Below are 27,468 nucleotides of genomic sequence, written 5' to 3'. Positions count from 1 at the left end.
ATTCTTTACCAACTGAGACACTAGGGCAGTCCATGAGTATTCATAAAATGTCCTAAAAAGAGGGCAACACATTTGGAAGAAGAAATTATTTATTTTAAAATATGTAATAAAAAACTGTTGTTCTATGGACCAAATGCACTGCTTGTGATATGACTCTGGACAAGCTGCTTACCAACACTGAGTCTCAGTTCCCTACATATCAATACAGAGATAGCTCATATTTCATGGGATTGTTAGAAGGAAGAAATGAGACATTTGTAAAATGCTAAGGAAGTTTTGACTCACAGCAGAGGAAAGGTATCTACTATTATGGTTTCAATAATGTGTAAGGAAAATATTTTGTGTTGGCATGGCAACTTTGTATACCATGGATTTTATGGAAATAATTACTATGATTTTGAAAAATACCTGAAGTTGCAACATTTTGACTGAATGGGAATGAAGCCTGAGGATGTGAAACTAGCTTCAACATATCAAAAGCCAGGAGAGGACACTCAAGGTCTCAGGCTCTCTAACAATCCCCACACTCTTAGGGCCAAAATAAATGTTCTTTTTAAAAAAAAGGAGCATGCACCTTATCTTTTTAAAAAATATCTTTGGAAAAACTGAAGAAAAGATTTCACATCAGTACATCTGTTGTCAAGGTAAAATTCCCAAACTCTAAATGCCAGCTCCTAATTACCTGCTGGTCCTGCTGCTGTTGCCTCCTGTGTTTCTTAGCTGGTAGAGGAGGAGGTGTGTCATTTAAAGGAAAAGAATCGACAAAGGTAGCCACGGCTTCAGGCCAAGGGGCTGATGGAGGTTGAGTGATAGGATGAGAAGAAAGAGTGGAAGGAAACATAAATCCAGGACAGACAGACGATCTTTGCTTTAAAGGAGAGAAAAAAAGTATTTATGTGTCCATATGAAATGAAAGAATAAGACAAAGAAATGAAATCGATAATCTCATTGTTCTGTTTTCTTATATGTTACTCAAGGAGTCATAAATGATGTGGAGTATCTTTAAATTTAGCCTTGTGTTCAAATCCCACACTTGGATTAGTAGGAAGTATTTTAATTTACTATTATTTATCTCTCCCCAGATGTTTTAAAGCAGCAGAAAATGAAAAAGAAATCCGTACTGTAAAACAAAATTGAATACAAAATCAAACTGGAAAGGTGCTTCAAACCAACAATTTTAGAAAGTCTCTCTGGTTTCTAAGAAAACTAGGCTGGGCTAAAGCGCTAAGATAGAGTTTATTCTTCTGAACTTCCTTCTCCTAGTACTCTATACTCTGTACCATATTTCATGGTTTCAAGTATTATTATTAGTAGAGCATTACTTCCCAAATTGGTCTGTTTTTTAAACTCCGCATCACTCCAGCCCTCTGGTCAACCAGACATATCTTTGTCTCACACACCGTCATTTTCTGTCAACCATGGGTTAATTTTTGACATGAGGAAAGCAGTGAATGAATGAAATGGCATGCCAACACACCTCTTTACTTTGTGGCTGGCTCATCAGCACAGCTGTGGTAGGCCCAGCGGCAGTAGCATCAGCATCAGCAGGGAACTGAGTGGAAGGGGGGAGATTCGTGGAACTGCCACATGACTCATTAATTTCATTTACAATGATATAGCCCTAAAAGGAGGAATTGATACATTAAACATGAGGAAAGCAGGAGCTGAAGCATGCGAGAGTATTAATGCTCCAGTACAATGGAGTTAGCTCAGAGCATCACAGCCAGGTATCTGTGGTATTATCAAATGTTTCATTAAGGCAATCATCAGTTATTAAAATGGATGTATGGTGCTTAATCTTGAAAACTTGTATTTCCAACATAAGTAAATTTTCAGATAAAATCAAAATGACTTATTATAAATAACACAATACCTTTGATTTAAAAATATCCATCCATGTCAGCATTCATTCTGTTGACTGAATAAGGTTGTCACTACACAGCATTTAAAATAATCACACACAAAAATAAATCTGAGACATAAAATCGACAATGCAACCACTCTCTGATTCAAGAGACTTTTCCATAAATCTTTATTTTTAAGATTTTCTCTTTTTCTCCTGTTGCCTGACAAACTAGAGTGAATAAATATAGATTAGGGACTACTGACTTTTGCACTAAGACATTTACAAATCAGTAGTTTATTTTTAATAGAATCTAGTTTTTAGGCATCTCAACAAAATGAAAATGAAAAGGACACTATTCTCCTGTGAGCCTTCCCTAACAAGAGAAATGTACACGCACTCGTGCGCGTGCACACACACACATCGCACACACACACACACACACACACATCGCATACACACACACACCCTTAAGGCAAAGTTGCAGCTCAAGATTGTTTCAGTTTAAGGCAACTTCCCTCTAGAACAGTGAATTTTGTTACTTTTAAATTCAATGATTCAGTTGTGGCTTCAGCTTAGAGAAAATACCCATGAATCAAAATCTTTGAGAATAAAAATTTCTGAATTTACATTTGAGGAAAAGGCCCTTGTAAATTACCATGGAAAGTAATTGTACAGACCATTCATATTTTCACTACATGAATAAAATAGTATGAAAAAAGAATAAAGGGTATAAATTAGCATCTCTCTTTTAAAAGTAAATTGTGTTAAATTTCGGAGAAGGCGATGGCACCCCACTCCAGTACTCTTGCCTGGAAAATCCCATGGATGGAGGAGCCTAGTGGGCTGCAGTCCATGGGGTTGCGAAGAGTCGGACACGACTGAGCAATTTCACTTTCACTTTTCACTTTCATGCATTGGAGAAGGAAATGGCAACCCACTCCAGTGTTCTTGCCTGGAGAATCTCAGGGACGAGGGAGCCTGGTGGGCTGCCATCTATGGGGTCACACAGAGTTGGACACGACTGAAGCAACTTAGCAGCAGCAGCAGCAGTGTTAAATTTAATATTTGAGTTCTACTTGTCCATCAATCCTTTCAGACAGTGGCTCCAGGAAAGGTAAGACATTGTTATGCTGGTAAAGCAAAAATCCCAGACGGGAAAACAAGGTTTTCACTGAGAGTTTATAATTCTGACAAAGTAGAGAAAACCTGAGTTGACTGTTTATAAATTGAAGATATCAAAATTCTGCTGAATTTAGTTCTGCACTTCAGAAAGGGACAATAAGATAGTATGTAAAGTTTTATAATTTAAACTGAAGAAAGGAAGTTGAAAATTGGATTGTTAAATTTATTTTATCTTTGAGAATGAATGAGTAGCAACTTGAGTTATTCTTTGGCTAAGTTGGTAGAATCTTTCAAAACCAAAATTTGATTCCTACATGATTCATATAATAACCTATTATAACTGTAATAATCTAATTAATTGCTTAAAAATGTATATCATTTTTCAAAAGTGGGACTTATTTAAAAGAGTTGGATATAAATTCATCATTCTTTTAAAAGAAATATAGAGAATGAGAGAGTTGGGGGGAGAAAGAAAGACAAGAGAAAGAAAGAAAATTAAAACATCTTCTGAGCCAAGTCCGCTAGACACGAGAGAGAACACATAGCCACGCAACAAACATGAGAGTTGCAGACACACAAATACAGTCAAAACATCAAATGGGCTTTCAACAACAGGAGGGCTGCAGAGAAAAAGAGTAACTCTTTAATAGGAAGGCAAAGATTTTATTCTTCTAAGAGGTAAAGAGACCTTAGACCCTATCTAATGCATTTGGAAGCCACAAGCCCTTCAAACTCACGTCCAGAGTCACACTGCATACCTTTCTACTTAAACCTATTCTTTCTCCAGTCTTCTCTATCTCAGTAACAGCTACTCACCACCCACTTCATTATTCAAACTGGAATTTTTAACAGCAGCATTCCTGACAATGCCCTTAACGTACTTCACTCCCACATCCAATCTATCAGCAAGAACTGTCAACTCTACCTCCAAAGCATTTCTGCATCTAGCTGGTTCTGTCCATCTTTCTTTATTTGTTCAAATTCAAGTCACCAGCACCTCCAACTTATACTGCAATCACTGCCCTACTGGTTTTCCAGCAACTCTTCTTTATAATCCAGTAGAGCAGCTCAGAATGATCTTTAACAAATGGATCTCAAATAATGTCACCTCCCTGCTTAAAACCACTCAGTGGCTTCCCATCCACTTAAAATAAACTATATTTCTTTAACATGACTCACCAGAGCCAGCCCCTGCCCGCCTCACTGACATAATCTTATTCCTCTACACTCCATTCACAAGCATCCTTTATGCAGTGAATCTGCCAGTTCTGTGTTGTAAATAATGGAGAGAAACTCCTTAACTGAATGGTCTAATAAAGCTTTTGTGGAAACATTTCACAAAATGCTTCCAAGGTACGTATCAGTACGTATCAGTCACACCTGTTATGTGATGAGCATTTACTTCACACACACACACACACACACACACACACATATACATACACACACACAGAGAAAATATTTTCTATTTTCTATGAAGGAATTCCTAACTTTACTGCTTTTTTTAAAGCAGTTTATAAAGTGGTTTTTGCTATTACAAAAATTTTATGCATAAGCAAGCTTTTTCTTTAGCTTTTTGAAAAAAAAAAAAAAAGATCAAGAAAGCTCTTTCTTTCTGGTCAGGGTTCTAATTTTCCAAATTAGAGTTCAAATATTTTTACCATTATAGGAGTGTAGCTCTATAAAAAGATATTTGGGAAAGGGTGGTGATGGGGTCTTGGGAAAGATGAACGTTTGGGATAAAGAGGGTGTACAGCTTAATGTAAACAGGATTTTTCCAATTTAGGGCGAAATAACCCAGACAACACTGGGGGAAAAGGGTAGAGATGTTTGGGGGCTTTTCACGTTCCAGAAGACATAGGAAAAAGAGAAGAAAGTAGGAAAGATGAGAAACTGAGAAAGGAAAATGCAAGAGGAAAGAAGAGCTATTAAGACTAGTTTTGGTTTGGATCCTAAACGTTTGAAACCCCAAAGTAACCCACATCACTATTAAGCAAAGTATACACACACACACACACACACACACACACACACAGCATCTGCATCAGACATAAAGATAATCCCTGAAATTCTCAAAGCATAAATCAGGAAAGGCAGGAAAACCTCAAAGCACTGAGTGCTTTCACAAGTCACTTCAGTTCACGTTTCCCAGTCAGCTAATCCCAGAAAACTGAGGTACATCTCCTGAGTTCTAAGGTGATAACGAGTGGACATGTAAAATCACAGCTTACCTCTTTCAGAGTATTGGGGGTGACAGGAAACCCTTTCCCCCCAGAGAGGCTGGAGTATTTCTTTTCCAAATTACAAAGATTTTCCTTTTCCTGAAGGAACACAAAATCTATTAAGCTGAGTCAACTTTGTATTTTCCTGATGACTAACAATGTCACTCTTGCATGGGACTTATTGACTCTTCCCATAACTTCTTTTGTGAAATGTTTCAATTACAGCCTTTTGTCTGTTTTTTAAAATTTTATTTGTTGGTTGTTTACTATTTTTGAGTTTTGGAGTTTCTAATATATTCTGTATACAAGTTTTTTGTCATTTACTCTTTTAGAAATCTTTGTTTACTCTGAGGCCACGAAGGTATACTTGCCAACCTGTATTTTCTAGAAACTTTATCTTGCTAATTTTTATGTTTAGGTCTGTAATTTGTCTCAAATTAATTTATACGCATGATATGAGGATAAACAGTGTTGAGATTCATTGTTTTCCATGTTTGCCCAGTTGATCCAGCACCATGTGCTGGACTTTCCTTCCCCCCTGGATTGTCTTGGAACCTTTGTCAAAAATCAATAGACTGTATGTGTTAGTCTATTTCTAGATTCTGTTCGGTTCCTCTGATCTATATGTCTATTTGTATGCCAGCACCACGCCCTCTTAAATGCTATAGCTTTACAGTAAAACTTGAAGTCAAATAGTATAAATCCTCCAATTTTGTTCTTGTTCAAAGTTGTCTTGGCTATGCTATGCCCTTTACATTTTCATGTACATTCGATTCCCATTATCTGCAGTGATGACCTTCTATAGTGTTGCCACAAACACTGAAGCAGTGAATACTGACCCACTGTTCCAAAGGGAAATATAAGTTTGGGTTGCTGTGGGCATCTGGTCACAATATTTTCATCAACCGATCACTACAGAACTTTGTCTTAACGTGTGTTTCCATTTAAAGACATCTTATTTAATAGACAATGTTGCTTGTTAACATGAAACTCATAGCCAACAGTACTATAATTCCTGACTGAAAGCTGTTTATCTAACAGATGTATTTTCACCACGAGGCACATCACAACTTTCCTGCCCTTAGAACACCAGACAATACTTTAGCACTTGTGAGGCATTTTAAACAGCAAAATCACCGATGAAAAGCACAAAAACATGAAAACATGGCACCAAATGGTCTACAAAAAGGACATTTGCTTACAGCATGAGAGCAAAACAAGAAGGCAGAGTACTGTCTTGTTCAACCTCAACTGAGAATATGAACGTCCATTGAGTGACTCAAAATTTTCACTGTTCTGTGCTCACCTGTCCATCAATGACTGCATGACAAGTGTTGATTTTAGGGTTACAAAGGTTAGTAATTAGGTAGAGTCATAAATACGGACCCCGTGAATAATGAAGATCAACTGCAAATTTTAGCATCACTAGAATTTTTATTGGGGTTGAGGTGTAGCTATAGGCCAATTTGGGAAAACAAAAATCTTAAGACATAGTTTTTACAATAGAATTATGTATTTTAATGAGGAGATCTTATTTCTACTTTGTGCTTACCCATTAAAAACCTATCACTAAGAGATTTTTTTCTTTTTTTGCTAAAATTTCAGCAACTACTTAAATATTATATGTTATACAATCTAATTTAAGCTGTGCTTTTGAATCTTGTGTGCAAAAGGTGGTGGGGAGCCTAATAGCACCAGAGTTCACCCCCAGAGCAGGGGATAGGGTTGGAAAGTCCAACTTCAACTGGCAATGTCCAGGTGCTGAAGAAGCAGGAGGAGGGGAACTGCTAGGGATTCATGTGGGCTACAGAGGCACTGTAAGTGAACTCATGATTGCATGTGAAGGGCCTATTTTCTCTTCTCAACCTGCAAATGGCTAAGCAGTAAAGATGGGAACGAGTGCTCCAGCTCCATTTATTCTAGATGGGACCATGGTGCAGTATTGTCTTTAATCCATCATTTGAGATTTGTTCTCTCCTGCACTCCACTCTGAGTCCATCTCATATTTTCATGATCCCAAGTGTCCCATTGCTAAATGGCCTGCATGCAAGGCCCAGTCCAGAGACTAGCCCCATCAACTTTAATTTTTTGCATCTTATCCCTGAAATTAAGAGATTATCAGAAAATTAGGCTGCAGTTTGGACAAAATAAACCCTTTACATGGAGCATATTAGAGGCTGGGTAGATGGGGACACCGTCCCTGTGATGAGGATGACCTTGCCACACCCACATGGGGCATTCACCTCATCAATTAAGCCAAACTAAATCCAATGTGGCATTTGCCAAGAAGACCCATATGCAAATAATTAGAGTTCAAAACACCAGAGCAACTGAGAATACGTTTAACCTATTTGATGAAAAATAAGATTTTTTTTTAAAGAAGAAAATCAGAAAACATACAGATTTCCCATAGTTTGGATTTCACGCTGTGGAAAAAGCATGAAGAAAATGTCTTTTCTTATTTCTGAATTACAGTTAATCATTCAGAGCATCAGTTTATTAATGTGGAAGATTAAATAAAGATGCATATAGAAAAACCTTCCTTAAATTATAATTCATTCATTAAAAGGCAGTTAGTTTGATGGAAACGACTTTTCCTGAACTGGAACCTGTGTTTTGCTGTCACCAGTACTGAAAAGAAATACTTACTCTCTGCAGCATCATTATTAAATTATTCTTTTCTTTCACAAAACGATCTTGTTCTCTTTGAGCCTGCTGGACAATGTGATTAGCTTGCTTTTTCAATGCAGAAATTTTTTCCTGGAGGAAAAAAAACCAACCATAGAAAGATGTACATTAGACACTTAAGGGTTTATTGTCTGTCCTGGAAAAGGGAGAAGTGTTTATAACTAGAAGTGCAGTGACCATATTTCATTGATGTTAGGTGTGGTTAGTCGCTCAGTCACGTCTGACTCTTTGCGACCCCATGGACTGCAGTCCGCCCAGGCTCCTCTGTCCATGGGGATTCTCCACTCAAGAATACTGGAGTGGGTTGCCATGCCTTCCTCCAGGGGATCTTCCCAACTCAGGGATCAAACCCAGGTGTCCCACAGTACAGGTGGATTGTTTCCATCTGAGCCACCAGGGAAGCCCAAGAATACTGGAGTGGATAGACTATCCCTTCTCCAGGGGAACTTCCTGATCTAGGAATCAAAATGGGGTCTCCTGCACTGTAGGCAGATTCTTTACCAGCAGAGTACCAGGGAAGCCCACCCAATGTTAGGTACGCAGTTATTATTATCCAGACTGTGAAGCAGTTTCTTTGAACTCACAAGCTCAAGGCTTTTCTTTACCTAAGACCAAGTGATTTGGAGTATATTTCAAGTATCCATAAGTCAATGGGAAATCTTGTTTTAGAACATAAATGAATTTCTGACTTCACCTTGGGAGATGCCTCATGGGAAGAAAAACAACGGAATTTCTTGTTTAAACTGAAAGTGTCACGTTCTCCATTGTCCTTTCCCTTAATTTTATCGGTTTAGTACAGAGCACTGGGGTGAGGATTATAAATTTTGGAACAAGAGATGAATTCTGGACTCGACATCTGGGTGCTCAGGGTTGGGTGGAGGCAGTCACTAGCATAGCATTCCCCAAGGCTGCTTCTAATAGTAATAAGCTATCAGCCAGCTTTGAAAACTATTGGGTCTGGAAACAGAAATTCCAAAAGAGTTTTCAACAAATTATTTTAAATCAAGTTACTATGATTGCAAAAGCAAATAATTTAAAATAAATATCTAGATTTCTGATTTTCTCTACCTTGGTGTTCACATAAAAGAATCAGACATTCATAAATACATCTACAGCATCAGGTAACACTAACTATACCAAGTCTCACTTTATCTAGTTCGGAGCATCAGCTGGCATGCACGTGGCAGGCTCCATGATCTGCCAAATGTAATAAAACACACAAAGATATTCAGATATAACAGATATACAGACAGATGGACACATGCTATAGCTATATTAACAATCACTATTGTCTCATGGCAAGGGGTATATATATTTTGACTTTTTACACTGAACAACACCTGGTAAAAGTACCTTTCTAGTAACAATGTTCCGTTGATACTCAGCCACTTCACGCAGGAGTTGCTGGGTCAGGTTCTCCTTTTCCTCATCTAGACGGCTTTCACGCTCAAGCTGCTGGAATTCCAGGTCTTCAAAGTGTTTGCTCTCAACATCCAGTAGGTCGGCATCCTTTGGAGAAAATGGAATGAAAACAAGACACACGAGAATGGCTGCAGCCTTCTTAACGTGAAGAAAAAATAAATAAAAGCAGAAAGTCCAAAATATCTTTGCAGTTACAACACTGACCAGGATTAGAACATGATAATCATCTCTTTGGAGTTAAACTCCAGAGTGGTGACTAGGATGAAACTGAAAGGGACTGCGGTAGGGGTGGGAGGGGGGCATTATTTCACCATTGGTTTTAGACTGTTCTTTGGTTGTAGGAATTCTTGCTTTAACTCTACCAGGTGGCTTTAAAATGGATCATGAAACATAAAAAGAAAGCCATAAATAACCTAAACATTATCTGCAGACCAAAGGTGTAACATAATCTCTTGAGAAACTTATTTTTCACAAATTTCCAGATGAAATCAGACTTTAGCATAAAGACTAAATTCAATATTTCAAAGTTGCTTACTATAAAAAATAAAAGATTCAGGGGATAGGGTGGGAGGTAGGAGGGAGGGGACTTATGTATACCTATGGCTGATTCATGTTGATGTATTGCAAAAAAAACAACACAATATTATAAAGCAATTATCCTTCAGCTAATAATAAATATATTAAAAAAATAAACCTTAAAAAAAAGATTTAAAAGTTGGCATATGTAACAGATCAGAGGTACATATATGTACTCAAATGGCATATAACACAAGGCACTTGGGATGTGAGGAAGAAATATTAGACCTTCTTTATATTTATTTTTAGTTTTTCCTTTTCCTTTACAATTTCTCAATAAATGTTCTCTAATGTACATTCAGGTAAAGTAACATATGTAAGATTCCTTAAAATGAATATATATACTTTGAGCATGCATACAATACATATAATACACATATTTATAACATTATATGACCTATATGTATGTACATATAGGAATGCATGCTCAAGTAATTTTAGTGAAGGGAGAAGTCATCAAAAACATTTGAAGACTGGAGTTCTTATATGGGTTTCTGTCAATCCCTTAAAATTGTTTATAAAGCTTTTTACTAGAAACAGTAGGAACCACAGTGTTCATAAAGCACAAAGACTGACTCAAAAGGTTAAGCAGTGCTAGTCTAGGAATAAACTTCAGGACATTTAAGAACAAACAGAAATCGTAAAAATCAGTCTAGAAGAGGCATTCTCTAACCTATGAGATGTCTGAAGACAGGGGTGAAACTGGACCTGAGCAGAGGCTGGTACATGTGGTATGAATTGTTCTCCCATTTACTCAGAGAAAACAAAAAGCCTCCTGATTTGGGGAGCCTTTGACAGAACCATAAAATGTGGTATGTATAGAAGATTCTTTTTAAATATATAATTTATAAATAATTAATGACCCCCCCCAAAAAAAAACAGGCAGCTGGGCTATGTGACTCAGAGCTCTAAGTGCCTGGGCATTTTTTTCAAACAACACATTAAAAAGAGTTGGATTTTGTGTTGTTCTTTCTCAACCCTTTATCAAGCATAGTAGAAAACCTTTTGTATATGCGCATGCATGCACACACACACACACATATAGTATGTACGTATAATATGATACATATATTTTAGAAAACATGAATTTTTGCCTAACTAAAAAATTTATGACATTTTGGTTCCACTTGTTTGACTTGGTAAGAATAGAATACTAGATTTCTAATTTATATTTTTCAAAACTTTGATATAGTTTCATGTATTTTGGCATCTAGTATCACTGCTATGTCTAGAAAGTTTATTATCTTAGTGATTTAAAAAAAATTGAATGAGGATTGAATCTTTTAATTCAATTCTGAGAATATAAAGAAATACTATCTTGGTTTAAAAAAAAACAGGAAAATAAATGTGACACAGTATTATTAACTAAAGTACAGGTTCTGTTCAAATTTCAAAAAAAAAAAAAAGAGTTGGATAAATCTGTGATAAATTAGGTCTATTATCAGTATTTAAACACACTACCCCCCCTCTGATTTTCATGTAAGTGATAAAGTAAATATTTTAATTAAATGAAGTATTTTTCTATCTTCTGGAATTAATTTTATTCTGGGGATGATTCACAAAAGGACTATTAGCTACCATGAAATTACAACCAGCACGATAGCAACAAGATTATTATGCCAACACAGACAGTGGATTCTTAAAGCCTAAGAACAGAAAAAACAAGGTGAAAAACTCATTCAGCATTTCTCAAAACTTCTTTACATTTTAATTGGCCAAATGTAAAGCAGTTTTGGTTTCAAGTAACTGGGTGATATTTCAAATTTATCAGAGATTTCATGCTTATAACTTCTACAAGAATTAATGAATTTGGACTAAATCTAGTTGTTACTAAAGGAATTAAGATGTAACTCTAATGTTATGTCTTAAAACAAAATATCTGCAGTCTTAAAACATCAGTGATATATTTATTCACAGAAGCTTCCATATTCAAGTTTTTAAAGACTTTCAATTAAACTTGGCCTGTGGCTAAAGGTTATTGAGACAAAAATTTTAATAAGGTTTCTTTTTTTTTTTCGTTTATAAAGAATGTTCACTCAAAGTGGGCATATGGCTCACAATATATACACTACGCTAGTAAATTGCTTGCCCCACATCTGGTTAATATGCAACATGTGTTATTTTAACCACATGAAGGTCACAAAGTCACTAATTTATTTTTAGTAAATATTTAAACCACTGTATGAAAATAATAGCACACTAGGCAGGAAAGTTTAAAATTAAACCTAAGCTCAGCACTCAGATTCCTCTGGTGTAATCATCTGATCAAGTTATCTAAAGCATTGAAATGTGTGTATATAAACTTACACCGTGAAAGAAAAACAACTTGGGAGGGTAAAAAAAAAACTGTTACAAGATTTTAGATAAGAATAAGTATTCAAGAGATGGAATTTAGGGGCAGGAGTAGTTTAATTGAGCACAGAATAATATATACAGGAAGCTCAAAGTCAAGTGTGTGACTAGCTGAATGAAAATTTTAACTAAACTTCTCCACTAAAAGAATATGACAAGTCCTTACTGGCTGCAAGTTCAAAGGCCAGGTGTGAAAGGAAATAAAACAGATGTGTTAAAGAAAATTCAGTGAAAGTCATTTTTTCTTCCCAATAACATTTTTGAGAATGTGTAGCTAGTGGTAAAGAACCCGCCTACTAATACAGGAGACTTAAGAGACGTGGTTTCGATCCCTGGGTCAGGAAGATCCCCTGGAGAAGGATATGGCAACCCACTCCAGGATTCTTGCCCGGAGAATCCCATGGACAGAGAAGCCTGGCACGCTACAGTCCATAGGGTCGCAAAGAGTCAGACACAACTGAAGTGACTTAGCACGCAGCATGCATGGCAGAAGTTTACCTGCACAACTTTGTTTTCTTTGCTTTCTTTCAGTAGAGGAACTGAAAGAAGAGACTAGATATGGTATGGCCAGGAGATACTACAATAGTTTTATGACTGCTCAAGGCCAACTCTGAAAGCAAGTTTATAAACTTTTTAAGAGTGTGTTACTATTTCTCTGTCTTTATGCGCTATATTCAAAAACTCTTTTGCATACTTTTTTGAACTGGAAAAAAGACAATGAAAATTGTCTAGTACAAACTTCTCACTTTATACATGAGGATACTGAGGCCCATAGAGGTTGAATGACTTATCCAAGAGTAAAGGATAAACTAATTGTGGACCTAGTGAGGAAAACAGAAAAGGTCTCCTAATTGTAGATATCACTGTATAGAATTTTTTTTAAAATCAAGAGACCAAACTCAACCATTCAGCTGAACAAACATCAAAACACAAGAAAACTATCCTAGCCAGGCCTCTGCTGGCAAAGGAAAGGCTCATTTATCTTCAGCTTTTTTTCTCATATCACTTCTATGATTTGACTGGTAAGCCCAATTATCAACTACATTAAATCACAGGCCATGAAATCAACATTGGATGAAAACTGTATTCTGCCTCTAAAGCAATGACTTAGGAGTTAAGAAGCCCAGTCATAAATCCATAGTGTTTATGCACAAAGTCATTTTACAGTTTTGGCTCACATATTTGAGATTGCATATAGGCTAAGAAAATTATTTTCTTCCTATTCATTCATTTTCTCGTGTCTGATTTGTCACCTAATGAAGTCAGTTGTAATAAAATCAACATTACTGAATTTAGCTTAAATGCCTTGGGGAAAGCTCTGTAATGAAGTGCTATTCTGGAGTGTTTGCAGTCTGAAGGGAAATGAGTTGTGATAACACAGGAAGCTCCAGTATGAATGGACTTCTCATGAAGTAAGTGAACTTTTTACTGATTAAGCCAAAGGACTGATGAAGAGTCATTTTGATCATTGTCCATCTCTGGAAAACAGAATTAGTATTTCTCTTAATATCAGGTGAATAGAAGCTAGCACAAGCCAGTTTCTCTCCTAAGGAAAGGGGTTTTATGATAAAAATTTTGCAGTCTGCTTGGAAAGGAAGAGGAAGGAGTCTTTGCCTTCGATTAGTGGAATAGGCTGTCTGCATCATTTCCTTTCATCTTTTGTAGTCAAAATCCTTGGAACATACAGAAATTTATGAGTTATCTTATAGTATCTAGATTAAGCAAACTAATTATATTATGCTTGACTCCAAGTTATTAATAGAATTTGCCAATTTTTATTTGAATATTTATAAAGAATACAAGCAATAACTAGATAACTAAAGGAAGGGAAGAACAAAATGTATAACCATGTTTCTGACTCTAAATAAAGCATTATGGTGACTGTGTAAAATCTTTAGCAATAACAAAAACTGAAAAATAGTGAACAAATATAAAAAAATCAGTTTCCCAATCTCTTTTGTGAATTGGCATAAACACATTAAAAAAAAACTACAAACTAAAATAATTTTACAAATACTTTTCTTTTTCCAATCATTTTTATCATAAGACTTTCAGCGAATTGGGACACTGACGGACAGGAAGTTTTATCTTTTTACAGCAAATTAAGCTGTATACAATAAAATCAATGAAGGGGAAGAAACAGTTTTGAAATTTTTTTTAATCCAACATTGTACAAATTACAAATATTAGAATTGTTAAGCTGTAGTTAACTTGTCTGTACTGGTTTCTTTCTATACTGAAAGATTCTTTCAATCTGTGCAATACCTTGAAAAGCTTCAACTATAAATTTTCATAACCTAGTGATACTCAGGGGTATCAAACATTTTTGTATTCAAGGTCATCTTAAATATTTTCAAGGGTATACTATCTTAACTGATTTTTACCAAGTTGCCCATTTCCAAGAAGGCACAAACATAGTAATATGAGTAAAACTAGTTTTTCCTACACCTGTGGAATCATAAAATGTTACTTATTTAGGACAAATTACTATTATACTCCTTTAGAGATCCAGAACTATTAATGACTGACTCCCCATAGTCACAGCCTATCTGGGCTGCTGTTTAGAGCAAACAACCCAGCTGTCAAGAGGCTATGAAATATGAAGTGGTCTTCCTAGTGTTTGCAAAACTATCCACCTAGGAAGACAGGTAGCAAGGTCTTTTCAACACTGCCAGTATTAAAGATCGAAGAACAGCCTGATAAAATTCAACTAGAAAATCTATGCTGCATAAAATTTTAAAAAATTATGAAGCCTGAATATTGAATGCCCTGCATCTTGGGTCTTGTTTGATTATGTGATCATGCTAATGAGTTCAATGACACTAAGAATAAGAAAGGAAAAGAAAAACAGAATGATGAGAGGTGGTGGGGAGCAAACCAGAGAATAGAAAAATCTGTGCACAGGAGTATAAAACTAAGCTGGCGGGGGGGAAAAAATACAAGGGAAATTAGTACTCAAGATGCAGTAGAGAATGGAATGCAGGAAACAATGTCAGCTGATTTAAATGCTACAGTCTTGCTGGTTACATATCAGTGACAGCTCTCTTTTGTTTCAAAGAAGGACTAGAAATGTTTTTGCATTATTAATGAGGTGAAGGATTCCAAGAAGGAATTTTATAACCGATTAGCAAGGAATAATATGTACTGTCAGCATGCATATTTCTATTTAAAACATTATCTAATGAACAGAGTTTATGCAAATTTATGCTATGTGAAGGAGGGAGTCAAAGGTAAATGGAACTTCATTGAAAAAAAACAAAAAAACAACTAGCACATTCCTGTTTGCTACTGACCCTCTTCAGTTGTTGTTGTAACTGTTCCCTCATGGACTCAGGACAATTGTCCAGCTGGGTCTTCTGCTCGGAGTAAAGCTCCTGAAGCCTCTCTAGTTTTTCCCTTTCAGCATCAAGCTTTACCTTCTCCTGAAGTTCAGAAATCAGAAAATAGAAGTTACCTTTACACCCCAAGCAGGCGTTAGTGAACATTTCCCATGGATAACACAAATAAACAAACACCCAAACTCCAGACATCCTAGGAATGTAGAAACATATCTTGTTAGTGACTAAGATAAGGGGGTCTAAGTGGAAGTAAAGACAAGGGGCCCCATTTCTGCATTCTCCAAACCCAGCCCACTCCATTGGGTGCTGGCACTGATCCCCGTCTTTCCTTCCTCCCTTCCTTCCTGCCACCATGTTACAAAAGCAGAGGAAGCAACGGTCATGTTGGTCAATGGTGAACAAAGAACAAAAGAAATGCCAACCAAATTCCTAAGATAGCCCTGCAGAGAGTCACTTGCCAGGGAACCAAACAAAGGATGGCTAGGATTTACCTTGAGCACAGTCAGAGTCCAATTTGCTGAAGGCATGTGTTAAGCAAACTTTGTAAACTATTTAAATTTTGTTCTCAGCTTAGAGGCATGTTAGGTGCATAAGTTGATACTCCAGTCATCTGGAAGTTTCAGCTCTTTGGCAAACCTCAGAGCTTAAGCAACTAGAAAATCTGCTGTCAAGGAGATCATCTAGTTCAGACATTGAGAGAGATAGTAAAAATGCAAGGTTGACAAAGCAGCAAAAGGAAGACTTGTTAGACAGTTTAGATATACTAAAGGTGTGACATTTATTGTGGAGATAAGGACTTCCCTATAAAGACTGACATAAAAAATAACTGAAACGAGGACTATGGGAAAAAGTAAAGGAGTCAGAGAACAGACAAGAAAAGAGAAGATAGCACTACCTCCCTCCCAGTCACACACTCCAAAGTGACCCTGGATGTTTTCCAGGGTGTAATAGGCAAATACTGTAATACACTATTACACAGTCTTATAAGGCTGCCTCTTAAACTGAGAAACAAAAGTGTCAGTTTTCCCATCTTACGTTCCTTTTATGATGCTCTGGACCCTTGAAGTAACTTTCAGATCTAATTCTCCCCTTGTATAACCTCAGCCTAAACTAAAGCGCTTCAGTGGGATGGTACACCACCAAGAGCTGAGGCGTGTGTGCTCTGTCGTATCAGACTCTGCCACCCCGAGGACTGTAGCCCGCTAGGCTCCTCTGTTCACGGGATATTCCAGGCAAGAATACTAGGGTGAGTTTCCGTTTCCTTTTCCAGGGGATCTTCCCAACCTGGGGATCAAACCCGCATCTCCTGCATTCGCAGGATTCTTTACCACTGAGCCACCTGGGAGCCCTCCTTTAGGTTACTCACTTTCAGTGGTGCTACCAGAAAAGCTGCATTCTGTTTTACATCTCCCTGCTTCTGTCACTGTTCCCTGCCCCTTTGATAAGCAAAATACCACCACTTGACTTTGTTATGTTCACTATTGATTTGGTAGAAATAAAGCTGGCTTCCAAGCATATTACAGAAAAAAATTTTTTTGAAAGATGAAGATTTGAAGTAGCCCTATAAATTTATACCGCTTTCATTTCCTCATCCAAATGGTCGGGATTTCCTATGTAAACATATGTGTAAATTCCTTATAAAAGATGTTGTATTTTAAGTCTAAAACTATATGACATCAATACCTACATCAGTGCACTTGAGTCTCCACTTTTGGCTTACATTTTTAAATTTTGAGGGTATTTTAGAAATGTATATTTTGATTTAAAAGTGCTTTTCTAGAAATGATTAAATCTAGAAGTCATAAAACTGAGACTCTTACCTCATTTATCAGCCTAAAAATGATTCTACAACTTAGACTTTAGCAGACAATCAAGAAAGTTTCCTACAAGGGAACTTCCTGGCAGCTCAGTGGTTAGGACTTGGTGCTTTCACTGCCAAGGGCCCAGGTTCAATCCCTGGTCTTGGAATTAAGATCTCACAATAAAAAAGAAAGGAAGTTTCCTGAGTCTTTAATGTGAAGCATGCTCACTATGCACAGCTGCTGTGTAGGAGTAAGAAGAAGCAATGGTGTCTTTCACAGAATAAAGGATTCTCAAGTGTTACCTCACAGAAAATTGAATATACTAGTACCAGTCAGTCTTTAGCTTCAGAATTAATCATTTTTTCCCTTAATAAAACCAACAATACAGAACACTTGTTGTCTTTTGGCTAAGAAAATGTTCTATTTCCCTTACTTGCAAATCAAAGATTGCCCTATTACATAGCAAAAGAATTTTATCCACAAAGAGTTCTGTTTCTAGGTACTGTATCATCAGAATTTGCACCCATTCCAGTTCCAAACAGAAAGGTAAACAAGTAAGAAAAGTATTTATTCCAATCAAATAGCAAATGTGCAAAGCCCTAAGATTTAAAATCATGTATGATAGAAAACACTGAAACATCTAATATGAAAAGGCCTAAAAGACAGGTCTTAATTCCAAAGAAATAACCCAACTATTCCGCTAATGCTCCCAATTTGTAAACTGTTAATAATAAGCACAAATAAACAACTAGGAAAACATACCTTGTGTCTACATAGTGCCTTCCTTCTGAGGTGCTCAAAACGTTTGGCAATCCCACATAAGGAGGCGGTTACAAGAATTACGCAAGCGGGAACCACCAAAACCGCCTGCGGCTTCTCTGTGGTTCTCAGTAGTGCTGTGGCCACTACCTCGGTCTCAGAGCGAAAGCTCAGTGGGGCTAAAGCTAGGGCAGAGGAAGTGAGGGGAAGGATGGAAGAGGCACTAGTGGCAGATGGGCCAGGCTATAAATCACAGGGGGCGCAGAGCTGATATCACTCCTACAAGAGCCAACAGTAGACCAACAGCTGAGCCAGAAAGAAATGAATATACCTCTCTTCTAATTATTGTCCAGGAAGTTTTCAAAGAAAAATTAGCTCTAGGCAAGCGGTTGATTAGAGCTGAAAGTATCACCCATGACATTCCAGGGTTCGGGGAGTCTAGCTTTTTACATGTAACATATTAACACCAGGTATCATCCTCGTTCCCCAGGTTCAAACTGGTAACGTCACCTATTTTAATTACTACAGTGCTATTTTCTCTTTTTAATTTAAATTTTTTATTTTCTATTGACTACAGCCGATTAACAATATGATGACAGTTTCCAGTGAACAGTGAAGGAACTCAGCCATAGACATACACTTATCCATTCTCCCCTAATCTCCCCTCCCATCCAGGCTGCCACATCACATTGGGAGACAGCCCATTTTTTCTTAGATTCATAAATCCATTTTCAGGAAATGAATGATTTAAACTGCATTTTTAATATTTTAACAAATTTAAATTATTTTGTTGAAAGAATAAGATTAATCTTTCAGGAATCAGAACAGTCCAGGAAGATGCAGATGTACAGGGGGGCATTTATTTAAAAAAGACCAGTACATGACTTCCCTAGAGACACGGCTGCCTCCATTGTTTTCCAATTGCCTTGTCTTCTCTACATGGACTGGCAAAAATCCAGTTGGGTCATAAATTCATTGCCAGATTCTGCCTATTTTGCATATTGAAGACTGATGTTCCTAAAGTGTATACAGGGCCAAAGGTAAATTTTTCACCAGCAAATGAAAGTAAAAAGCGCTGTATAGAGTTGGGCTTACATCTGCTTTCCCAGTGAGTTGTTCATTCACTCAGCCAATAAATATTTGTAAACGGACTAGAGAAAGAGAAAAGAAGTAAGTTGATCACTGTCCCTATGAAGTACAATCTAGCTAGTTCTGTGCTTATCAGCCCTGACCACATTAGAATACACTGGGAGAGCTTTTAAATATACTATTTTCCAGAGATATAAGGCTAGGGATGAAACATTTAAAAAACTTCTCCAGGTTTTCTCATACATAACCAGAATCACTGATTCAGCCAACCAGAATAATGTGAGAGCCAAAGAACTACAAAATGAACTAAAATTTGATTTCTGGGATGAAGACTTAGGACAAAATACAGAATCCATCAAAATTTGTTATGAAGGTATTTGACCTTAGAACCTTGCCTTCATAGTATAAAAGTCCTCTCTTACAAGTAACATTCCAAATGTAAAGTTTTTACTTTTAGATTAAATGCCTCAAGTAAACCCCTCTTCCCAAAAGAACTGTAAGATTCCAACATCCAAAATGCTTTCAAAGAGGAAAGACAAATTTTAAGATCAGAAGTAAAATGACTGTCTTCTAATCATACCAATGATCAGGAGAAGGTATAAATTTACCTTAGTAATTTGAACATGTACACAGGAGTTGCCAATAATCTTGAATAAACTTAAAAATCCAAGACTTTATTTTGTCAAATCTCTGGTTAAAAGACAATAAATTTTCTCTATGTTGTAGTCTCAAAGGAAGGAACTGAAATTTAACTCGCTGGCTCTATTATAATTTCACTACCACACAGAAAATTTTTGAATGCCAATAAAAACGTAATTTTACAACATCTAACTAATATTTGGTTTGACTTTACCCTGTAAAGATGCCTACTTCATTAGTTTATAGGGTTGCCAGATAAAATAGAGGAAACCCAGTTAAATGTGAACTTAAGATGAACAACAAATGATTTTCTAAATGTATGGTGGTGGTTTAGTCGCTAAGTCATGTCCGACTCTTCTTGAGTCCCATTGACTGTAGTCCGCCAGGCTCCTCTGTCCATGGGATTCTCCAGGAAAGAATACTGGAGTGGGTTGCCATTTCCTTTTCCAGGGGATCTTCCCAACCCAGGGATCGAACCCAGGTCTCCTGCATTGCAGACAGATTCTTTACCATCTGAGCTACGAGGAAAACCTGCTTTTAAATATAAGTATGTTTCAGATGGGGCTTCCCTGGTGGCTCAGCAAGTAAAGAATCCACCTGCGAGGCAGGAGACTGCCTCGATCCCTGGGTTGGAAAGATCCCCTGGCAGCCCTAAATCTGGCAGCCCTATTAGCTTGATAAAGGTTTTCTGAAAAATTAAAATTCATATTTGTAATTTCCAAAGTATTCAGAACAGAATCCAGCACAAAGAGGTACTGAAGCCATGTTTCTTGAAACACTGTGTCAAGTTTGCAACTGATGCACAGATACGTTAAAATTCATAATACCTAAGCTAATAATTTAATGTATCCTTTTATTTATTTTTGTCTGTGTTGGTTCTTAGTGGCTGAGCATGGGCTTTTCTCTGGCTGTGGCAAGCAGGGGCCACTCTTCAATGCAGTGTGAGGGCTTCTCATTGTGGTGGTTCCTCCTGTTGTGGAGCAGAGGCTCTAGGGTGTGTGGGGTCAGGAGATGAGGCTCCCAGGCTCTACAGCACAGGCTCAATAGTTGTGGAGCAGGGTTACCCTGCAGCATGTGGGGATCTTCCCAGACCAGGAACCAAACCTGTGTCTTCTGCATTGCTGGGGGGACTCTATATCACTTAGTCACCAGGGAAGGCCCTCTAAGCCATCATTTTTAAGGATGCATGGGTGCGAGCTCAGTCACTTCAGTTGTGTTCAACTCTTTGCGAGTCCCTGAACTGTAGTCCACTGGGCTCTTCTGTCCATGCGGATTTCTCCAGGCAAGAATACTGGAGTGGGTTGCCATGCCCTTCTTCAGGGGATCTTTTCAACCCAGGGATCAAACTCAAGTCTCCTGTGTCTCCTGCATTACAGGCAGATTATTTACCACTGAACCACCAGGAAAACCCCCTCTAAGCCATCATTTTTAAGGATGGCCCATTCAAAGTCCTCTCCATACACCTTCCAGTCTCTTTCTTTCCAGTTCCTAAACCACATGGGGAGGTTTAAGAGGCATGTATTCTCAGAGGTTCAAGATCAGGCAATTGTTTTAGAGCCAAAATTACTTATCTGAAATTTGTAAGGCCAAATGTGTTCTAGGTTTCAGAATATCCTGCATTTAATTGAGGTAACACAGTTTATAAAGCATATACTGTATGGCATTTTCAGTGAGGTCTGGGGCAATACCCTATAATCAAATATACTTCTATTTCTGCTGCTACTTATGAATATTCATATCAAGTATGAATATCAGTCCAAGTCAAGTTTTGCAACCATAAGTTTTGATGCCAACCTGACTAAAAAAAATGTTTTTCCCTACAAAACTTTTCAGAATTATAGAGGAAAGATCATGGACCTATGTCCATAGATGGGTAATTGTTGAAAACCCTCTTGAGAGGCACATTCTTATATTATTTTCAGAGGATTTTTTTTTCTGTTGATTTTTGACATATTAATTGCACAATTGATGGATGTTTAGTGTAGAAAACACTGGAAAATCAGAACACTATGAATTTATGTAATCAAACAATCATCAGGAAAAAAAATCACCCTAATCTGGAATCCTAATCCCCAAATCCCACAATATATTTCCACTTCCTCTGAACAGGGAGCTAACTTTGAAATGTAAGAAAGAGGCACGGGAAGGGCTGGGTCTCTTCTGAACACTGCCTGTGACTTGGCAGCGACTCTGCACCCAACAGACATTAACACTTTGCATGGAATTCTCGGCAGGCTCAGTCTTCTCCTGGCTCAGAAGGAAGGATGGGGAGGAAGTAACAGGTACTTTGGCAAGAGGATAATGGAGAATACAATTAACCACTTAAGATACGAGGCTTATTACAGAAAAATTAGCCAACTAATTGAAGGAAATTTCACTCAGGAACACGCTGCATGGCATGGAGTGATTTAAGCTTCAGTTTCCACATTTAAGTGTGTTTAGCTACAAAAGTATGCAGACCAGGATTGCTACAAAGTCTCACAGTCTATCTGTGTGAGGACAGATCTTAAAACAGAAGGATGGTTTGAACTTTGTGATGACCCATCTGGGTGATAGGAAAGACTTCAACAAGACTATGTGAGCAAAGCCTTTCCTTAACCATTTTATTTAATTTCAGTACAACTAATTTTTGATTGTCATATGCTCAGGGGCAGGAATGAGAAGATAATCCAAAAATAGAGACACTGAAAAGCTATTTTCGCTTCTGAATTTTTTATGTTGTCAGAAATAGACAAAGACAGAAGGGAAATGGACATAAACAAATGCAGAAATACATCCAGCAGTCCAAATGAGGCTTTGCCTTTAGAGAGCGGAAGCGCTGGGGGAGGGAAGCCGTTCCAGCTCTGCCCAAACTGAGCTTCACAGTTCTGGTGGCTTCCCAGTCACCAAGCCCATCAAACTAAAATAGTTTTCCAATGCAGAGGTTAACAACAAGTCTCTCTCCTTTCTCTTGCTCTAAGAAAATACTATGGCTTTATGTTTACTGCTTCAAATAAATATCCCCTTTGAGTTGGTGTTCAACCCTGATCCTCCTATTTGTTTGGGGTTCATCCAAGCTCATAGAGCTCTACTTGTGATGTGGCCACTCTCTGAGAATGCAACAGGCAAATGGCCTTCCGCTTAGAGCCACCTGTAAACAGGCACACTGATGGGCTTGACAATGGTACCCATAAGGGCAATGAAAGGGCAGTCCAGGGAGCTACTGCAAACATGTATTGTACATATATGCATATGTATATATATGTGTGTGTGCACACATACATGTACACACATATATGTGCACATATATATACACAATACATATATGTATGTATATATATTCAACAAATACATGTCTATATTTTATGTTGTATATATTATTATGTCTGTAGTTTATATTTTGAGCTTCCCTGGTAGCTCAGAGGGTAAAGAATCTGCCTGCAATGCAGGAGACCTGGGTTTAATCCAGGAAGATCTCCTGGAGAAGGAAAAGGCTACACTCCAGTATGGCCTGGAGAATTCCATGGAGTCTATGGGGTTACAAAGAGTCAGACACAAGTGAGCATAGTATAGTACCATATAATAAATAGCGGTCACCTATGAAACACATCAATTTATACTAAGCACGGAAAACAGAATGATAGTTCCCAAATAAGCTAAAAGAAATAACATTAAAGTCTGATCTTGAGAGCCAAGGAAACAATGTCGATAATTTCACACCAGGATTTGAACTCTCATGCGATGTTAAACTTTTCTCCTATGGCTCCAGGCCCTGTCTCCAAAAAATGAGAGCCAGGCTTTCAGGATGTGCTGCCGACATCTGAATTGGAGTTTGCCCAACAGGGATATCTTTCCAGGTTTTGGTTTTCTCATTCCACCGTTTATATCTGACAGCAGCAACAGGTGTATGGGAAAGGAAACGAGATCCAAAAGGGTAAAGGCCACTTCCTTCTTCTGTCTTACGCCCTGGCTCGACGAGCCGCCTGGCATGAGCACTTGGGCAGACTATCCCAGCTGTCCTGAAACTTGGCTGCACGTAGCTCTTAAGCAGGTGTTTGGCTCCACGTTTCTGTTCAGACTCAGCCAGGACTCGCCGTTAGCAGAAGATCCAAGGACAATATTCCCCAAGAATACTGGGCGGTATTTTGGCACCTCTTATGAGCTGGATAAACAGTGGATAACAGTGCCTGCCTCTATTTCACAGGCTAGAGAGGGAAATACATATCTAACAAAACCAAAACAAATATAAATGATAAAATGTGATTTGTGAAAGGACTGATAGAACAACAGAGAGCATACCATCTGAGCTGGAAAGGGCTGGTAGAGTTTTTCTGAAAAACTAACACTGAGCTCAAGCCTTGAAAGACAGAACCAACCAGACACAGAATATGGGAAAGGAGATTCCAGGCAAGGCAAGCTGATCTGCAAGGGACCTTGGCAGGGGCAGAGGGTGGGGTGGATCTTTGAACAAATAGAAAGAAGGCCACCATGTGAGCGATGTGAAGAGGGGAGAAAAGTAATAGAAACAGGACAGATAAGGAATTTAGGTTCATATAAAATACAGGGGAATACAAATCAGAATGATGTGACCTAATTTATATTTTTTAAAAGTCACACTGGCTGCTGTGAAGAAAATGGGCTGAAGGGAAGCAAACAGAAATGGAACTCAAAAGGAAATGTTGATGATTTTGAAGAGAATGCTATTAGGGGAGATGCAGAGAAGTTAAAGTAATTGAAAAATAGCATTGTAATCAATTAGAAGTGGGGTTGATAGAGAAAGAAATATCAAGATCTACTTCCAGGTTTCTCTTTGGGCATATAGGTGTATAAAGATGCCATTTCCTGGTGGGAAAACTAGAGGAAAAACAGGAATGGAAGTAGGGGAGGTGTATGGAAGGCAAAGGGAAAGATGAGATCAAGAGTTCAGTTACGGGGTGTTCAGCTGGAAATACCTGAGAAATCTCTCAGTGGAGATATCAGCTGGGCTACAGGATATGAGTCAGAAGTTCAGAAACAGGTTGTGGACTAAAGACATACATTTGACAGTAACCAGTGCATACAGGTTATTTGAAGCTCTGGCTATAAAAGAATGTGAAAATACAAGAGAAGAGAGTTCTCAACAAGAGATGGTGGGTGTTAACTAGACATACTGTGGAGATCATTCCACGGTGTACACAAATATTGAATAATTACATTGATACCTGAAACTAATATAATATCATATGTCAATTACACCTCAATTTTTAAACAAAAAAGTGAATGAGTCAAGGCATATTATCTTAATTCAGACCAATGAGAAGGCACAGAATTTTTCTGTTAACTTCTGGGAAAGTTTGATCTTGCTTAAAAAAAAAAAGAGAAGAAGGTGGTTCAGATCAGAGACACTCTTAACAACTGGCTGGGCAGAGGCAGAGGAAGAAGCAAGGGGAACTCAGATGGAAATGTCAGAGAGAAAAGTAAGAGGACAGGAAGGAAAGCCAGAAGAGTGAGGTACTGGAGGCAAAGGGGTTGGGTAGGGGGTAGTGCCTGGGAAAAGAGTTGTCCCTTATCTTGAACGCTGAACAGAAGTGTGCTCATAAGAGGGCTGAAAAGCACCCAGTAGGTGGGTTAGGCTGCACTAAGGTAGTAGTATGAACAGGAGCAAATCTGACGGAGCAGTGGAACAAGAATGGGAGGAACGGTTAACTGAGCAAGAGATCATATAGTGTACTGAGAAAACTGAAAAGCTCGGCTACAGCTGAAGAGAAACTAGCTAAGATAGTCACTGGAAGGAACTTTATTTTTAAATAATAATAAAATTTTTGTTTGTTTTTTTAATTTATTTATTTTAATTGGAGGCTAATTACTTTACAATATTGTGGTGGGTTTTGCCATACATTCACATGAATCAGCCATGGGTGTACATGTGTTCCCCATCCTGAACCAATTTTTAAAAATAATAACGGTGGCATACTGGCAGTACAGGTCCAGTAAAGAGGGAGTGGATGGGGGGGGAGCTGGGAACAGAAGGACCAAAAAACCTCTAGACGGTGGGACGGTACCCTGGGCACATACAAAGGGACTGGTCTTTGAGGGGAAAAGAGCCTTCCTTGGGCTTCCCAGGCGGTGCTAGTGGTAAAGAACTTGCCTGCCAATGCAGGAGACATAAGAGACTCAGGTTCAATCCCTGGGTCGGGAAGATCCCCTGGAAGAGGGCATGGCAACCCACTCCAGTTTTCTTGGCTGGAGAATCTCATGGACAGAGAGGTCTGGCGGGCTACAGCCTGTGGGGTCACAAACCGTCAGACGTGACTGAAGCAACTTAGCACGCACACACACGAGCCTTTCTTTGTGAGGATGAAATGCTCTCATTTCTAAGTGAAGTAGGTGGTGAGATCATCTCAGAGCCAAGGGGAGGAAATTGGACTAGAAGTTTGAACAGAGGGAAGGTATGAAATAGCCATGCCATAAAACAGTAGAGTAACTTTATTTGAGAAACAGTGATGCTGCCAAGAGGTATTCAGTCTCTATGTGAGTTTGGTTGTCAAGAATATGCAGTAACATCATCTAGGCCAGTCTGCTTTCACTTCCCTCGTTCTCCTCTGGAATCTCTCACCCAAAGCCAGTTTCTGTCATTTTTCATACCATGTGATGACAGACAATAATCCCACCTTCCGAGACCAACTAATCCCCTAACAGCTGTGTGAGCTGGTTCTATACTTCAAGCCCCCACTGTCCCCTCTCTTCAAAATAATAATAGGAAGGATACAATAAAGAACAATATGTAAGTAGCCTCCTCTTTGTTTGTTTCCACCCATGTTACTAGAGTTCCATCTCCACCTTAGTCTGGAGAATATCACACAACTGGCCCTGAAAAGTGAGATTTAGCACTCACTCAACTTACTTCACTTTTGTGTATGGAATTTATAGGCTGTGTCATATGTGGGTTACACAAAGACAAACAACTACACGGACGGGGAAGGCAGACAGGTTCACAGAGAATCTGATACCCCATTCCTATGCCCCACAAGCTTTCCAGTTTGACATAAACAGTAAAATACTAGTAAGCACCAAAACAAAGACACCTGATGCCTCCAACAAAAGTTCCTTGCTGTATCAGTGCAGAATCTTTGGAAACCATAATATTCCTGTTCGGCAGAACTAGACGATCAATGATTTCATATGGTTTTGAGCTTTTAAAGAAAAATATGTCCACTACTCAAATGGATTCTTTACTGTTTCAAAGTCTGGAGCCCAAAGGCACATACATAAACTTTACCATGAAAAAGATGTGCAGTTGAATCTTGACAAGCAGGCAACCAAGAAATTGATATGTAGCTTTTAATCTGATTTTAATTTCTGACAATATCTTTTTGAGCTCACCCTCTGGCACCAAGATCAAATGCCATTATTTATAGGTTTCAAACAAAGAGAAGCCTAAAAAGGAAGCCACATGCAGCAGAAATCCTCTCCACATATTACCAGTGCAATTTACTCAAACTGAAATTATTTTTCTTTTTCTCAGTTTAGAGGAGAACTCGATGATCAAGAAAGAATGTAAGCTCATTTGTTTTTGTTTTCAAATTGTAATTTTAATTTTTAATTTAGGCTGAATTTAGCTGTAGCTGACTTAGAATTTAGGATGACAGTAAATG

At 38.0% G+C, this 27,468-nt stretch overlaps 1 protein-coding gene across 6 annotated transcripts in view; it reads right to left on the bottom strand.

Moving 5' to 3' along the window:
* Positions 1–27,468, bottom strand: part of PHLDB2 (pleckstrin homology like domain family B member 2) — a 244,939-nt gene that overhangs the window by 30,316 nt on the left and 187,155 nt on the right. For 3 of the 6 annotated variants that reach the window (XM_027516562.1, XM_027516731.1, XM_027516648.1), the window contains 6 exons: positions 15,522–15,650; positions 9,232–9,387; positions 7,840–7,950; positions 5,200–5,289; positions 1,478–1,621; positions 683–868 (listed from right to left, as the gene is read on the bottom strand). In XM_027516562.1, the coding sequence (XP_027372363.1) occupies positions 683–868; positions 1,478–1,621; positions 5,200–5,289; positions 7,840–7,950; positions 9,232–9,387; positions 15,522–15,650 (816 nt within the window). The remainder of the gene's footprint in view (positions 1–682; positions 869–1,477; positions 1,622–5,199; positions 5,290–7,839; positions 7,951–9,231; positions 9,388–15,521; positions 15,651–27,468) is intronic. The other 3 variants (XM_027516814.1, XM_027516990.1, XM_027516903.1) reach the window with 3 other exon arrangements.

The sequence above is a fragment of the Bos indicus x Bos taurus genome, chromosome 1 (genome assembly GCF_003369695.1).
Source record: "Bos indicus x Bos taurus breed Angus x Brahman F1 hybrid chromosome 1, Bos_hybrid_MaternalHap_v2.0, whole genome shotgun sequence".
In the NCBI taxonomy this organism is placed as follows: domain Eukaryota; kingdom Metazoa; phylum Chordata; class Mammalia; order Artiodactyla; family Bovidae; genus Bos; species Bos indicus x Bos taurus.
Note: the sequence above shows the minus strand (reverse complement) of the source record. Positions and strands in the feature narration are given on the sequence as shown.